This window comes from Oncorhynchus mykiss, chromosome 15 (assembly GCF_057628025.1).
Source record: "Oncorhynchus mykiss isolate SJ-2025 chromosome 15, ASM5762802v1, whole genome shotgun sequence".
Lineage (NCBI taxonomy): Eukaryota > Metazoa > Chordata > Actinopteri > Salmoniformes > Salmonidae > Oncorhynchus > Oncorhynchus mykiss.
Window position 1 is genome coordinate 72,283,368 of NC_143036.1, and position 15,999 is coordinate 72,299,366.

At 44.6% G+C, this 15,999-nt stretch overlaps 1 protein-coding gene across 15 annotated transcripts in view; it reads right to left on the reverse strand.

Annotated features, from left to right (window-relative positions):
- Positions 1 to 15,999, reverse strand: part of LOC110516361 (ATP-binding cassette sub-family C member 9) — a 74,399-nt gene that overhangs the window by 4,968 nt on the left and 53,432 nt on the right. For 11 of the 15 annotated variants that reach the window (XM_090201095.1, XM_090201090.1, XM_090201085.1 and 8 more), the window contains 8 exons: positions 15,330 to 15,450; positions 9,721 to 9,851; positions 7,285 to 7,363; positions 5,247 to 5,355; positions 3,814 to 3,917; positions 2,767 to 2,900; positions 1,466 to 1,528; positions 692 to 871 (listed from right to left, as the gene is read on the reverse strand). In XM_090201095.1, the coding sequence (XP_090057221.1) occupies positions 734 to 871; positions 1,466 to 1,528; positions 2,767 to 2,900; positions 3,814 to 3,917; positions 5,247 to 5,355; positions 7,285 to 7,363; positions 9,721 to 9,851; positions 15,330 to 15,450 (879 nt within the window). In that variant the 3' untranslated portion in view covers positions 692 to 733. The remainder of the gene's footprint in view (positions 1 to 691; positions 872 to 1,465; positions 1,529 to 2,766; positions 2,901 to 3,813; positions 3,918 to 5,246; positions 5,356 to 7,284; positions 7,364 to 9,720; positions 9,852 to 15,329; positions 15,451 to 15,999) is intronic. The other 4 variants (XM_090201094.1, XM_090201089.1, XM_090201084.1 and 1 more) reach the window with 1 other exon arrangement.

Consider the following 15,999-nt stretch of genomic DNA (forward strand, 5'->3'; position numbering starts at 1 on the left):
TCCTTAACCCCCAGACAGATTAGATGTAGTACCCCTCCTTAACCCCCAGACAGATTAGATGTTGTAGCCCTCCTTAACCCCCAGCCAGATTAGATGTAGTACCCCTCTCTTTAACCCCCAGACAGATGTGATGTAGTATCCCTCTCTTTTACCCCCAGACAGATTAGATGTAGTATCCCTCTCTTTAACCCCCAGACAGATTAGATGTAGTATCCCTCTCTTTTACCCCCAGACAGATTAGATGTAGTATCCCTCTCTTTAACCCCAGACAGATTAGATGTAGTATCCCTCTCTTTAACCCCAGACAGATTAGATATAGTATCCCTCTCTTTTACCCCCAGACAGATTAGATGTAGTATCCCTCTCTTTAACCCCAGACAGATTAGATGTAGTATCCCTCTCTTTTAACCCCAGACATATTAGATGTAGTATCCCTCTCTTTAACCCCAGACAGATTAGATGTAGTATCCCTCTCTTTTAACCCCAGACATATTAGATGTAGTACCCCTCTCTTTAACCCCCAGACAGATTACATGTAGAATCTCTTTAACCCCAGACAGATTAGATGTAGTACCCCTCTCTTTAACCCCCAGACAGATTACATGTAGAATCTCTTTAACCCCAGACAGATTAGATGTAGTACCCCTCTTTAACCCCCTGACAGTGGTCTCAGACAGCATGCAGTACCAACCCGGGAGGCTGTAGAGGCCTGGAAGGCAGGGTGGGACAGGGCCTACTTGTGAGTCCTCACTAAGACACTGAAGAGGCTGTCCTGCTGTGCTAGCAGGTTGACTGCAGAGTCACACTCCACTAGCTGCCCCGCGGAGAACACCAGCACCTGTTCAGCCTCCAAGATGGAGGACACCAGGTGCTGGGTGGCAGAACGGAGAGAAGGAACCAAGGATAGATGGGAAGACAGAAGGAGAGGAGCAAGGACAGACAGACAGGGAAAACAAGGAAAAGAAGACAGGTGAAGGAAGGACAGCAGCTGTTTGAGTCTCGAGAGGCTGACGTGTCGATTCAGAGTTGAGATCTGCAGCACACTTAACTTAAATATCCATCAATCTCCCACTGACATCAATCAGTTATTTACAGGAATGTTCCAGTTGTGCCTTATCTCAACTCTGAATCGGTCCGTAAATGCATTTGGAGGCGTGAGAAGCATCTGGAGATATGAGAATCATCCGGAGATATGAGAAGCATCTGGAGATATGAGAAGCATCTGGAGATATGAGAAGCAGAGGTACAGTATGATGAAACAGGAGACATTGGAAAGATAGGATGAAGGAGAGGAGGAAATCTAAAAGCTAGGAGAAATCAGCTAGTCCTAGTCTCTATGCTTTCTCCAATGATTGATCCAGAGAGAGAGAGAGAGCAGACCAAGAGGAGTCTCCACATCTATACAGAGAATACCTTCCAGATCTGACCTTTCCACCTAATGACCTACAGGCTGCAACAGACTTACTGCAATAGTGACGACTGTTCGGTCGGCGAAGGCTGTCATCACCACCTTCTGTAAGACATTCTCCTATAGGGGTGAGAAATGACATGTAGGTCAGCTCTTTTGGTCATGGACCAAATGGCACCCTATTCCTTGCATAGTGCACAACTTTTGACAAGGGCCCTAATGGCTCTTAGTGCACTTTACAGGGAATAGTGCACTTAATAGGGAATAGTGTGTCATTTGGAGCACAGTCTTAGATACAGCCATGCACACTCCACAGCAATGTCACTACATTGTGAGTGCTGTCCCCTCTACGCTGTCTGCATCAGTGTGATGGTAGTTTGAGTGTACCTGTCAGGTTCAAAGGTTAATGCTACGGCTGTGATCATAATGTCCTCATATTGATGCTGGCCTGCTTGTCCCTACAAAAAACAAACAGAGAGTCGCACACTCTATATATAAACTGCCAGTAATTTATATATAAACTGCCAGGGATTGGAGCTATGAACTATGCATGCCACCGGACTGAAACCTGAGAGGCTGGAGGAGAGTGACGGTCCTCACTGTTGCGCAACAATCGCAACAAAACTTAACGGCCCCTAAAGATAGAATCCTTAATTAAAACAATAACAACGTGTTCTCCCAGCCTCAGGATGGGGCTGGAGAGTAGAATCACTCTCAAATACATAGACAGAGCTGTGGACGCAAGGACTGACCATCCATGATATCAACATTATAGTTGTAAACATGTTTTGAGGCTATACAGTGTTTGTTTACATTTACATCGTTTACAAACATTGGAGTAAAACAAGGTTATATTTGGGGTTCTGATGGGGTATCGACAGTTGAACTAAGCTCATTTATCAGTTATGTTCTTTAAGAATCAATGGGTACACATCATTCATTTGTAAGTCCAAAAATGGATCTAGCAACTAAGGATTCAGGCTTTCATGGAAACCAGTGCTTCATTTCCAAACAGGGGGCCTAATGAAGAGTATGTGGCTGGTTGAAATACATGGCCGTGTGTTCTGCTATTGACCAAACCTCTATGTACAGGGCTCAATAATGAACGTCATATGTAACCCTGGCAACTCAAATTATAAACGCGTAATAGGAGGACAAATATAAAGATGTCTGGTTTGTGTTTTTATAATGTACCTGACATTATACTTGTGCTTTATGTTTGTACCCATATGAGGTGAAAGTAATGTCATAGATCTGTCTGTAAACAATGAAAAGAGCAGAAAATGAAACATATGATGATAATGTCACTAAAGAGCTAGTGATGGAGGGTACATGGCTGTTAGGGTGTGTGAGCTCACCGTTGCCATGTCGATGGATGCAGTGGCTTCATCCATAATGAGGATGGAGCTCTTCCTGACGAAGGCTCTGGCCAGACAGAACAACTGCCTCTGACCCACACTGAAGTTCTCCCCTCCCTCTGTCACCACCGCGTCTGGAATACACACACACACACACACACACACAGTTGTTATTAAGGCAATCGTCTTTCTGAAATCTCACATTTTAGTAGCATATTATCTGATTAGTTTTCCCCTCCATTATGCTTTCCCAAAGATTGTATGGTTGGAAGTGGGCAAATTGTGTGGTTGGAAGTGGCCAGATTGTGTGGTTAGAGGTGGCCAGATTGTGTGGTTGGAAGTGGGCAGATTGTGTGGTTGGAGGTGGCCAGATTGTGTGGTTAGAGGTGGCCAGATTGTGTGGTTGGAAGTGGCCAGATTGTGTGGTTGGAGGTGGCCAGATTGTGTGGTTGGAGGTGGCCAGATTGTGTGGTTAGAGGTGGCCAGATTGTGTGGTTTAGAGGTGGCCAGATTGTGTGGTTAGAGGTGGCCAGATTGTGTGGTTAGAGGTGGCCAGATTGTGTGGTTTAGAGGTGGCCAGATTGTGTGGTTAGAGGTGGCCAGATTGTGTGGTTAGAGGTGACCAGATTGTGTGGTTGGAGGTGGCCAGATTGTGTGGTTAGAGGTGGCCAGATTGTGTGGTTAGAGGTGGCCAGATTGTGTGGTTAGAGGTGGCCAGATTGTGTGGTTAGAGGTGGCCAGATTGTGTGGTTGCAGGCTGCCAGATTGTGTAGTTGCAGGTTGCCAGATTGTGTGATTGTAGGTGGACATATTGTGTAGTTGGAGGTTGCCAGATTGTGAGGTTGCAGGTGGCCAGATTGTGTCCCAGTATTACAGCCCTAGATGTGACAGACAGACAGACAGGCAGACAGACAGACAGACAGACAGACAGACAGACAGACAGACAGACAGACAGACAGACAGACAGACAGACAGACAGACAGACAGACAGACAGACAGACAGACAGACAGACAGACAGACAGACAGACAGACAGACAGACAGATACCTAGTCCCCCAGAAAGGGCTTTGACCATGTTCTTCAGCTGGGCGATTTCTAGCGCCTCCCACAGTCTGTCATCAGTACAGGTACGCTCTGGGTCCAGGTTAAACCTGCCAGGGAGACATGACATCAGTACAGGTACTATCTGAAATACAGAGGGACAGAGAGATGGACAGAGAGAGACAAACAGACAGGGAGAGACCAGGCAGGAGAGAGAGAACCCACTACTGTCTGTGGATGACCATAACAGGCAATGGCCCAGTGTTTGGACTGGGGCCCATCCTCTTAGCTAAAACTCCTGCAGCACACAGCCAGAGGGGATCCTCACTCACTACCACACTATCTCGTACTACAACTGTTCCACTGGGTCTAATGATGTGGCAATGCTTAACCATGGGGAAGGCATCTATAGTAGCTCTGGCTGTCTCACTCTAACTGCCATCAGCACAGTGTTATTGTAGGACCAATCACCCAAGGCCTCGGTTCATGTAAACATCGCCATGGCAACGGGCTGGCTCAACGCACAGTCCTCTCACTTACTGCCACATTGGATGGGTCGTTATTTCTTATCGGGACGAGAACGTCTTTCTAAATAAACACCACATGCTCTTTGTGTTTTATAACAAACACAGCAGCTCAGTTATCTGCTAATACTCCAAACATCTTCAAGCTGTGGTACTACAGCGAGAGAGAGAGAGAGAGAGAGAGAGAGAGAGGAGACTATCCAATGTCCTGGGAGCGGGATGAACTTTCATGACGTCTGCTGAGGAGTTTCATATTTTAACCAAACAAACATTTGTTTAGCTTCATTTTTACTTCATAAAGTCAACTGAATTAGGCCCACTGTTACTGTTCTGTTATTGTCTTCTGAACAATATATCATAGTACACTAAAGTAGTTTTCTACCCGTTTGTAGGCAGACTGTTATCTGTTCAACTTCCTAAACCACAACACTGTAGTCCTCATGGCAGTCGCTGTGTGGAAACAAAGGTGGCAATGATTATACATTGATTATAATCTACTGATCTATTTCTCCACTGAGAGACATGAGGAAGTTACTGTTTATTATAATGTGTCTCTTATGTCAGCTTCTGGGCACGTTCCTGTGTGCATATCTGTGATTGTCAACAGCCAGAGCATGTGGTCCTGACCCAGTATCTTGGTTCTAACGTTCTGCAAGTACACACCGGCTCACACACACACTGACTGGCTCTCACACAGACACACAGACACCTGGTTCTTCACTGCACGTACAGTGTCCTGGTAAGGGTTCTAACATTCTAAGGTTCTACACGTACAGTGTCCTGGTAAGGGTTCTAACATTCTAAGGTTCTGCACGTACAATGTCCTGGTAAGGGTTCTAACATTCTAAGGTTCTACACGTACAGTGTCCTGGTAAGGGTTCTAACATTCTAAGGTTCTACACGTAGCCGACGTACCGGATGGATCCGCTGAACAGCACCGGGTCCTGGAGGATGATGGACAGACGAGACCTCAGGGTCTGGAGGGGCAGCTTACAGATGTCTATACCATCAATGATGATCCGTCCTGAGAGGAGATGCAGAGAGAGAGATACAGACAGAGAGAGAGAGAGATACAGACAGAGATAGAGAGATACAGACAGAGATAGAGAGATACAGACAGAGAAAGAGAGAGAGAGATACAGACAGAGGGAGAGAGAGATACAGACAGAGAGAGATACAGACAGACAGAGAGAGATACAGACAGAGAGAGATAGAGATACAGACAGACAGAGAGAGATAGAGATACAGACAGACAGAGAGAGATAGAGATACAGACAGAGAGAGAGAGACAGAGAGATACAGACAGAGCGAGAGACAGAGAGAGAGATACAGACAGAGAGAGAGAGAGATATAGACAGAGAGAGAGATACAGACAGAGAGAGAGATACAGACAGAGACAGAGAGACAGACAGAGACAGACAGAGAGATACAGACAGAGACAGAGAGAGATACAGACAGAGCGAGTGACAGAGAGATACAGACAGAGCGAGAGACAGAGAGAGAGATACAGACAGAGAGAGAGAAAGATAAAGAGCGAGCGAAAGAGAGAGATACAGACCGAGAGATAGCGAGAGATACAGAAAGAGAGAGATACAGACCGAGAGATAGCGAGAGATACAGAAAGAGAGAGATACAGACCGAGAGATAGCGAGAGATACAGAAAGAGAGATACAGACCGAGAGATAGCGAGAGATACAGAAAGAGAGAGAGAGCATCAAATGGTCTGGTTGTTGATGCCATTCTGTTCTGTATATTGTAGAAGATTACACAAGTAAGCTGAACATCACATTTATTATCATTACTCACTGAAGATATTTCACATTTCTACTCTATTTATTTAGTCTATTTCTGGGGACATTATCTTCCCAAGAATGTCCACTGGCGAGTCTATTAGTACGACTACAGTCAACATGGTAGTGTTCAAGCTCGCTCCCTCTGCCTTTATAAGGGGACACTGGTAACAAATATGTGTCTTCATTCATTGTTAAGTAAAATACATTTGTCTGTGGCAGCAGTGCTCGTGTGGAAAAACAGAGCATGTTGGGTTTGGTGAAAGATGGGTTTGTCTGAATCGGCTGACTAGGAGCGGAGTAAATACAAAGATTATTCAGAGTAAAACCGGAATATTATCATATGGTTGTTGATCAGTGGATTCTGACAAACTGATGTTCAACGTAGGAAATAAATCCAGAACATTATGTTTTGATTATTCTATTTATGACATTTTGGCCAGAGGCTGGAGATATGCATACTAACAATAACAGGCCCCCTGCAGAAAGTTGTGTACCAAGGAGAACTAAATATGACATCATCATAGGATGTCAGGATGACAGTGACCACAGGGCCGTACTGTGTAAACAGAGGGAACTAAAAGGAGGCTATGGATTTCAGCAGAGGACCTATTTCCCTTTATCAGATGAGAATAAACACAGCTCCACTCAAACTAACTATCATATTATAAGCCTCCCTCTGACTTTTGAATGGGCACTTTGGGACAGGAAAGTCAAGGAAATAGTTTGACCTTTGGTGTCAGCGTTTGGTTGCAGTCACCATAGTTATGTTATGTCCACTAACACTTCACTACTGAAAAAGAGTCGGAGGGCCTGTGAGGAGGACTGTGGGGAGGACTGTGGGGAGGACTGTGGGGAGGACTGTGGGGAGGACTGTGGGGAGGACTGTGAGGTGGACTGTGAGGTGGACTGTGAGGTGGACTGTGAGGTGGACTGTGAGGAAGACTGTGAGGTAGACTGTGAGGTAGACTGTGAGGAGAATTGTGGGGAGGATTGTGGGGAGGACTGTGAGAGGGTTTTGTACAACCACTTCTTTCAATCTACTGTAAAATAAAACCAGACAGTCACTATGAGGTAGCTGTGTAACGAGTGCTAGACCTGAGCATCAAGGCTCCTGTCCACAGTTTCAGAGACCTTCTACACCTGAATCACAGGAGACTAACCTTCAAACACGTCAACCATATTGAAGAAGGCCAGAGAGAGGGAGGACTTTCCACTTCCTGTGCGTCCACAGATGCCCACCTAGAGAGAGGAGAGGGAGAAAGAGGCGATTGATTAGTTATTAAACCGTCATTTCACGCCCGTGGGAGACACAATCTGTCACAGCTTGGCCCTCTACTCTCATGAACAAGACTAGGAGTTTTTCCTCACAAGGTAAGTCCTACAGAAACTTTAATTTAACAGTACATTACTGTAAAGTTTACAGTAACATAGTTACTGAAAAAAAGGACACTAACAGGTAACTGGCTGGCAGTAAATTACCTTAAAAACAACAGGATTGTATTTTTTACAGTGTAGTTACTGTAAAAGATGGAGCTACCCATAAACAAGCAGTCAGCCTCACATACAACCACAATACATTACTATTCTTAGATACAGTTCCACACTCACGCTTTCTCTCATTGGTCAAAGACACCACACACACACAGCCAGGCCTCTCTACTAAGGGTTTATATCCCCAGATTTAAGATGTTTGAGTATATGAGGATTACTGTGATACCTAAACTGAGTCAGATTTAAAGGGGAATACAGGGTGGTTGTAGAAATTGAGGCTCAGCAGGAGACACTAAAATCATCATGATCTTCCAGACATAATATCAGCCCTGGAATGCTTATGAGACACAGTCACAGATACAACAGATAGAGAGATACCTAATATCCAGCCTTACTTATAAAACACTCATAGATACACAGATAGAGAGATACCTAATATCCAGCCTTGCTTATAAAACACTCACAGATGCACAGATAGAGAGATACCTAATATCCAGCCTTGCTTATAAAACACTCAGATACACAGATAGAGTGATACCTAATATCCAGCCTTGCTTATAAAACACTCAGATACACAGATAGAGTGATACCTAATATCCAGCCTTGCTTATAAAACACTCAGATACACAGATAGAGTGATACCTAATATCCAGCCTTGCTTATAAAACACTCAGATACACAGATAGAGTGATACCTAATATCCAGCCTTGCTTATAAAACACTCAGATACACAGATAGAGTGATACCTAATATCCAGCCTTGCTTATAAAACACTCACAGATACACAGATAGAGAGATACCTAATATCCAGCCTTGCTTATAAAACACTCAGATACACAGATAGAGTGATACCTAATATCCAGGCCTGCTTATAAAACACTCACAGATACACAGATAGAGAGATACCTAATATCCAGGCCTGCTTCCAGTCCCTCTCCTTGTTCGGCGGTGTTCGGGCGGTGATCGGGCGGTGTTCGGCGGTTGACGTCACCAGTTTTCTTGCCGCCGCCGATCCACTTTTCATTTTCCATTTGTTTTGTCTTCATTGTACACACCTGGTTTCCATCCCATAATTATATGTTCATGCTGGGTTCCCCCCTGGTTTTGTGCGTGTTTGTTCGTTGTAAGTTGGTCTGTATTTGTGAGCTTGATTATTTTCCTTGTTGGAATATTTGTTGTTTTGAGTAAAGTTAGGTGAATTACTCATCTCTGTATGCTGTGCCTGACTCCGCCTTACCTGCTACACCTAGACGCCTTACACCTGGCTATGAACCCAGCATGAACTAACACACCTGATTCAACAAGTCAAGGGCTCCATGAACTACTCAATCAGTTGAATAATGTGTGTTGCAGGGGAGGCTGCTGAGGGGAGGACGGCTCATAATAACGACTGGAACGGAGTGAATGGAATGGCGTCAACCCATGTGTTTGATACCATTCTACCTATTCCGCTCCAGCCGTTACCACGAGCCCGTCCTCCCCAATTAAGGTGCCACCAACCTCCTGTGGTGTGTTGGTACTGGACTGGATCAAAAGCCTGCACAACCCGTGTCTCTCTAGGACCAGGACTGAAGAACACGGTCTCAGAAGGAGTTCTAGTAGCTCTGTATCTCTGATTCTCTGCTCTGGACTGGATATCTCTCTCTACCTGTGTATCTGCATTCAGGCTCCTCACAGCAGAAGTGAAGCAGCCTCATCCGTCAGGTCAGATAGCAGGAGTCTGCTGAGGTACAGTAACACTGCCCTGAGAGAAGGGACATGTGTGTGCAGAAAGCGGTAAGACGCACGCCACACAGAGTCGCCGCGACCAACTAGTCCGTTTCTTCACTACGTGTCAACTCACCGTTGCGTTTAGACACAGGGCTGTGATTCAAACAGATCGTAAACGTCTGCTTGCTTTTCACTGCGTTCAAATGTGATCTTTATTCAGCGATATAGTCAGGAACAACGTGTGATGTCACAGTTGCATTAAGGGAGGGCTCTGTGAGTGGGTGTGACTTAGCTTCTGTCCGGGGTTGCTTAGCTCCCTAAATGTGATCTTTATTGAAGCTACAGCCACAATGTTCCATCTCACAGTTGCTTTAAGACACAGGGCTGTTACTTACCTTCTGTCCGGGGTTGATGTAGGCATTAACGTGTTTGAGGACAGGCTTCAGAAGGGGGTCGTAACGTACACACAGATCCTGGATCTTTATCTCTCCGTGCTGGGGCCAGTCCTCGGGAACCTGGGTGGTATCTGGAAACAACTCACATAGTCAACCATTAACAAAACATGAATGAGATGTGTAATTATATACTGTGATCACACACAATAACTAGGGCTAGCAGTTTGTCCTTGACAGGGACAGAAAAACTCTGGGCCCTAGTTATAGCCTACGGCACAATAACACATACAGTAGTACCTCCAGGACAGTCATACAGTAGTGAATTTGGGGACAGTCATACAGTAGGACATCCAGCACAGTCATACAGTAGTACATCCAGGACAGTCATACAGTAGTGAATTTGGGGACAGTCATATAGTAGTACATCCAGGACAGTCATACAGTAGGACATCCAGGACAGTCATACAGTAGGACATCCAGGACAGTCATACAGAAGGACATCCAGGACAGTCATACAGTAGTACATCCAGGACAGTCATACAGTAGGACATCCAGGACAGTCATACAGTAGGACATCAGGACAGTCATACAGTAGGACATCCAGGACAGTCATACAGAAGGACATCCAGGACAGTCATACAGTAGTACATCCAGGACAGTCATACAGTAGGACATCAGGACAGTCATACAGTAGGACATCCAGGACAGTCATACAGTAGGACATCCAGGACAGTCATACAGTAGTACATCCAGGACAGTCATACAGTAGGACATCCAGGACAGTCATACAGTAGTACATCCAGGACAGTCATACAGTAGGACATCCAGGACAGTCATACAGTAGTACCTCCAGGACAGTCATACAGTAGTGAATTTGGGGACAGTCATACAGTAGTGAATTTGGGGACAGTCATACAGTAGGACTTCCAGGACAGTCATACAGTAGTACATCCAGGACAGTCATACAGTAGTGCATCCAGGACAGTCATACAGTAGTACATCCAGGACAGTCACACAGTAGGACATCCAGGACAGTCATACAGTAGGACATCCAGGACAGTCATACAGTAGTGAATTTGGGGACAGTCATATAGTAGTACATCCAGGACAGTCATACAGTAGGACATCCAGGACAGTCATACAGTAGGACATCCAGGACAGTCATACAGAAGGACATCCAGGACAGTCATACAGTAGTACATCCAGGACAGTCATACAGTATGACATCCAGGACAGTCATACAGTAGGACATCAGGACATCCAGGACAGTCATACAGAAGGACATCCAGGACAGTCATACAGTAGTACATCCAGGACAGTCATACAGTAGGACATCCAGGACAGTCATACAGTAGGACATCAGGACAGTCATACAGTAGGACATCCAGGACAGTCATACAGTAGGACATCCAGGACAGTCATACAGTAGGACATCCAGGACAGTCATACAGAAGGACATCCAGGACAGTCATACAGTAGTACATCCAGGACAGTCATACAGTAGGACATCCAGGACAGTCATACAGTAGGACATCAGGACAGTCATACAGTAGGACATCCAGGACAGTCATACAGAAGGACATCCAGGACAGTCATACAGTAGTACATCCAGGACAGTCATACAGTAGGACATCAGGACAGTCATACAGTAGGACATCCAGGACAGTCATACAGTAGGACATCCAGGACAGTCATACAGTAGTACATCCAGGACAGTCATACAGTAGGACATCCAGGACAGTCATACAGTAGTACATCCAGGACAGTCATACAGTAGGACATCCAGGACAGTCATACAGTAGTACCTCCAGGACAGTCATACAGTAGTGAATTTGGGGACAGTCATACAGTAGTGAATTTGGGGACAGTCATACAGTAGGACTTCCAGGACAGTCATACAGTAGTACATCCAGGACAGTCATACAGTAGTGCATCCAGGACAGTCATACAGTAGTACATCCAGGACAGTCACACAGTAGGACATCCAGGACAGTCATACAGTAGGACATCCAGGACAGTCATACAGTAGTGAATTTGGGGACAGTCATATAGTAGTACATCCAGGACAGTCATACAGTAGGACATCCAGGACAGTCATACAGTAGGACATCCAGGACAGTCATACAGAAGGACATCCAGGACAGTCATACAGTAGTACATCCAGGACAGTCATACAGTATGACATCCAGGACAGTCATACAGTAGGACATCAGGACATCCAGGACAGTCATACAGAAGGACATCCAGGACAGTCATACAGTAGTACATCCAGGACAGTCATACAGTAGGACATCCAGGACAGTCATACAGTAGGACATCAGGACAGTCATACAGTAGGACATCCAGGACAGTCATACAGTAGGACATCCAGGACAGTCATACAGTAGTACATCCAGGACAGTCATACAGTAGGACATCCAGGACAGTCATACAGTAGTACATCCAGGACAGTCATACAGTAGGACATCCAGGACAGTCATACAGTAGTACCTCCAGGACAGTCATACAGTAGTGAATTTGGGGACAGTCATACAGTAGGACTTCCAGGACAGTCATACAGTAATACCTCCAGGACAGTCATACAGTAGTACATCCAGGACAGTCACACAGTAGGACATCCAGGACAGTCATACAGTAGGACATCCAGGACAGTCATACAGTAGTGAATTTGGGGACAGTCATACAGTAATACCTCCAGGACAGTCATACAGTAGGACATCCAGGACAGTCATACAGTAGGACATCCAGGACAGTCATACAGTAGGACTTCCAGGACAGTCATACAGTAGGACATCCCAGACAGTCATACAGTAATACATCCAGGACAGTCATACAGTAGGACATCCAGGACAGTCATACAGTAGGACATACAGGACAGTCATACAGTAGGACAGTCATACAGTAGGACATCCAGGACAGTCATACAGTAGTGAATTTGGGGACAGTCACACAACTGACGATGCAGTAAACAGAGGTCTCTTTGTCAAAAGTGGTGCCCTAAGTGCTACTCAGGACCACTCTTCCTTCTGTGACCAGGCTCTGGTCTGTTTAGACTGCAGCATTTGGCTACATCAAAAGTATTCTGTGTTTTACTGCTAAAGCCATGCATGCAGTCCTTAAAATAAGGGTTGGTGGTTTTCTCCTCATGACTTAAGAGCTGCGAACGGATGCAGAGGAAACAAAAGAACTAAATGAATCAAAGGGGAGGATAAAACAGGGCAAGATGACAGCTCGTTGCTTGGACAAGATCCACTTATTATCGTTGTATTGCTATCAGGGCCAAACTTTCCATTACGTCACAGTGTAGGACAGCCCACTCTGGCAGGGGTTCTTTGACCACAGGACTCTAGCAGGGCCACAGCTCTAGAGATGGGGGACTCTCTCCTCCTTCCCATCCATCTCTTCCTCCTCAAGAAGCTCTCCTCCCTCTCCTCTTCAATCCCACCTCCTCGTTGTTCCACAATAACTCTCTCCCTCTTGCTCCTCCCTTAGTTCTAGCCCTCTTATCTTCCTCCCCCAAGAGACATGACCCCCGTCTCTTATTTTTTTAACATCGCCATGGCAACAGCACATCACTTAAACTTCAATGCTGCTTTGGAAGGAGACCAGTAACGGGACTATTGTAAACTCCACAGAGACACACTAGAGAAATTATGTTGGAATTCGGGAGGAGAAACACTGTGTCAGGTCGTTCTGCCCCACACTGTAAATCTAAAGACATTACCATACTGTCAGATTGTTGCCCTGTGCGGTTGACTGTTCTACTGCCATGGAGTTTTAAACATAGTCCTTATAGATGTGTAGAAGCCTAGACTATGTTGAGTCATCCTCGCTGTTACATGTTGGAGAAGACATTTGATAAATGGAAGCTTCAATCAGTGCTTACTTTTTTAAATGTATTTTTATTTAACTAGGAAGGTCAGTTCAGAACAAATTCTTATTTATAATTACGGCCTAGGAACAGTGGGTTAACTGCCCTGTTCAGGGGGAGAACGACAGATTTGTACCTTGACAGCTCAGGGATTTGATCTTGTTAGCCTTTCGGTTACTAGTCCAACACTCTAACCACTAAGCTACCTACCGGCTGCCCCTTTACTAAAGACTTAATCTGTATATAGCCTCGCTGAACTATTGTTATTTTACTGCTGCTCTTTAATTATTTTTTACTTTTATTTCTTATTTTTGGAGGTATTTTTCTTAATAACTGCATTGTTGGTTATGGGCTTGTAAGTAAACATTTCACTGTAAAGTCTACACCTGTTGTATTCAGCGCATGTGACAAATACAATTGTATTTGATTTGATCTCGGAACACAGAACCAGATTGTGCAGCACACTGGCCAGCTACAGTCTGTCATGGGTGAGTGCTTAGTTGAACATCTATGGATTTCATTTTGTGAGGGACTTTTCAAATAGCGTGAGCAGAGATGATGATCATATTTTGAACTGTGTGTTTCAGATTCCATTACCCTGTTTTATTGACTGTGTGTTTCAGCAGGATTCCATTACTCTGTTCTATTGACTGTGTGTTTCAGATTCCATTACCCTGTTTTATTGACTGTGTGTTTCAGCAGGATTCCATTACTCTGTTCTATTGACTGTGTGTTTCAGCAGGATTCCATTACTCTGTTCTATTGACTGTGTGTTTCAGCAGGATTCCATTACTCTGTTCTATTGACTGTGTGTTTCAGCAGGATTCCATTACCCTGTTCTATTGACTGTGTGTTTCAGCAGGATTCCATTACCCTGTTCTATTGACTGTGTGTTTCAGATTCCATTACCCTGTTCTACTGACTGTGTGTTTCAGCAGGATTCCATTACCCTGTTCTATTGACTGTGTGTTTCAGATTCCATTACCCTGTTCTACTGACTGTGTGTTTCAGCAGGATTCCATTACTCTGTTCTATTGACTGTGTGTTTCAGCAGGATTCCATTACTCTGTTCTATTGACTGTGTGTTTCAGCAGGATTCCATTACCCTGTTCTATTGACTGTGTGTTTCAGATTCCATTACTCTGTTCTATTGACTGTGTGTTTCAGCAGGATTCCATTACCCTGTTCTATTGACTGTGTGTTTCAGCAGGATTCCATTACCCTGTTCTATTGACTGTGTGTTTCAGCAGGATTCCATTACTCTGTTCTATTGACTGTGTGTTTCAGCAGGATTCCATTACCCTGTTCTATTGACTGTGTGTTTCAGCAGGATTCCATTACCCTGTTCTATTGACTGTGTGTTTCAGCAGGATTCCATTACTCTGTTCTATTGACTGTGTGTTTCAGCAGGATTCCATTACTCTGTTCTATTGACTGTGTGTTTCAGCAGGATTCCATTACCCTGTTCTATTGACTGTGTGTTTCAGCAGGATTCCATTACCCTGTTCTATTGACTGTGTGTTTCAGCAGGATTCCATTACTCTGTTCTATTGACTGTGTGTTTCAGCAGGATTCCATTACTCTGTTCTATTGACTGTGTGTTTCAGCAGGATTCCATTACTATGTTCTATTGACTGTGTGTTAAACCACATCTTGTGTGTGTACTGTCCAGCTTCTGTCACAAGAGACTCCAGGGTATTGGGAAGCAGCATTTGGTGTGGGAGTGTGTTTAGTTTACCCATGGAGCCTTCGTAGTTCTCAGACTCTGTACTCAGGAAGCTGTTGACCTTCTTGACAGCAGCCATCTGGACCTCTAAGTCAGCCAGGTTCCTCACCACCCAGTTCAGGTAGTTGGTCACCTGGGTAACGGGAGGTAAACACAATATATATTTAATCCATGTTCTATGAAGTGTCCTTACTAGGTATAGAAATAATACTACTATTAATAATACTATTAATTATAATAATTGTTATTATTGTTATTGTAATATGTCTGAGTGGGAGTCTTTTTTGCCCATTGCCTTGGACAATATGAGGTAAACCAAAGGTCTTTAATGGTTGAGAATAATACATAAAAGGCTGATCAGTCAGAAGAGAGTGCTATGGAGAAGAGTCGTGGAAGGGCCATGCTCTCTGAGGAGTGATAAGCCTACAGAAAACAAAACGGTGGGTTTTTGTTACAGTACAAACAAAGATGGCTGCTGAGGACAATACAGCGTCTATTGTTTCACATCTACTGGCAGTGGGAGAGGAATACAATCCATCTATTACAAATATCCCTTCTCTACAAAGGACTGGCAACCACACTCCTCTCATTAATGTGACTGATGCAGTCCTTCTCTGTACAGTTCCATACATGTTCTACTGAATACGTTGTCTAAACACTTGCTGCCTTGACATCTTGTAAA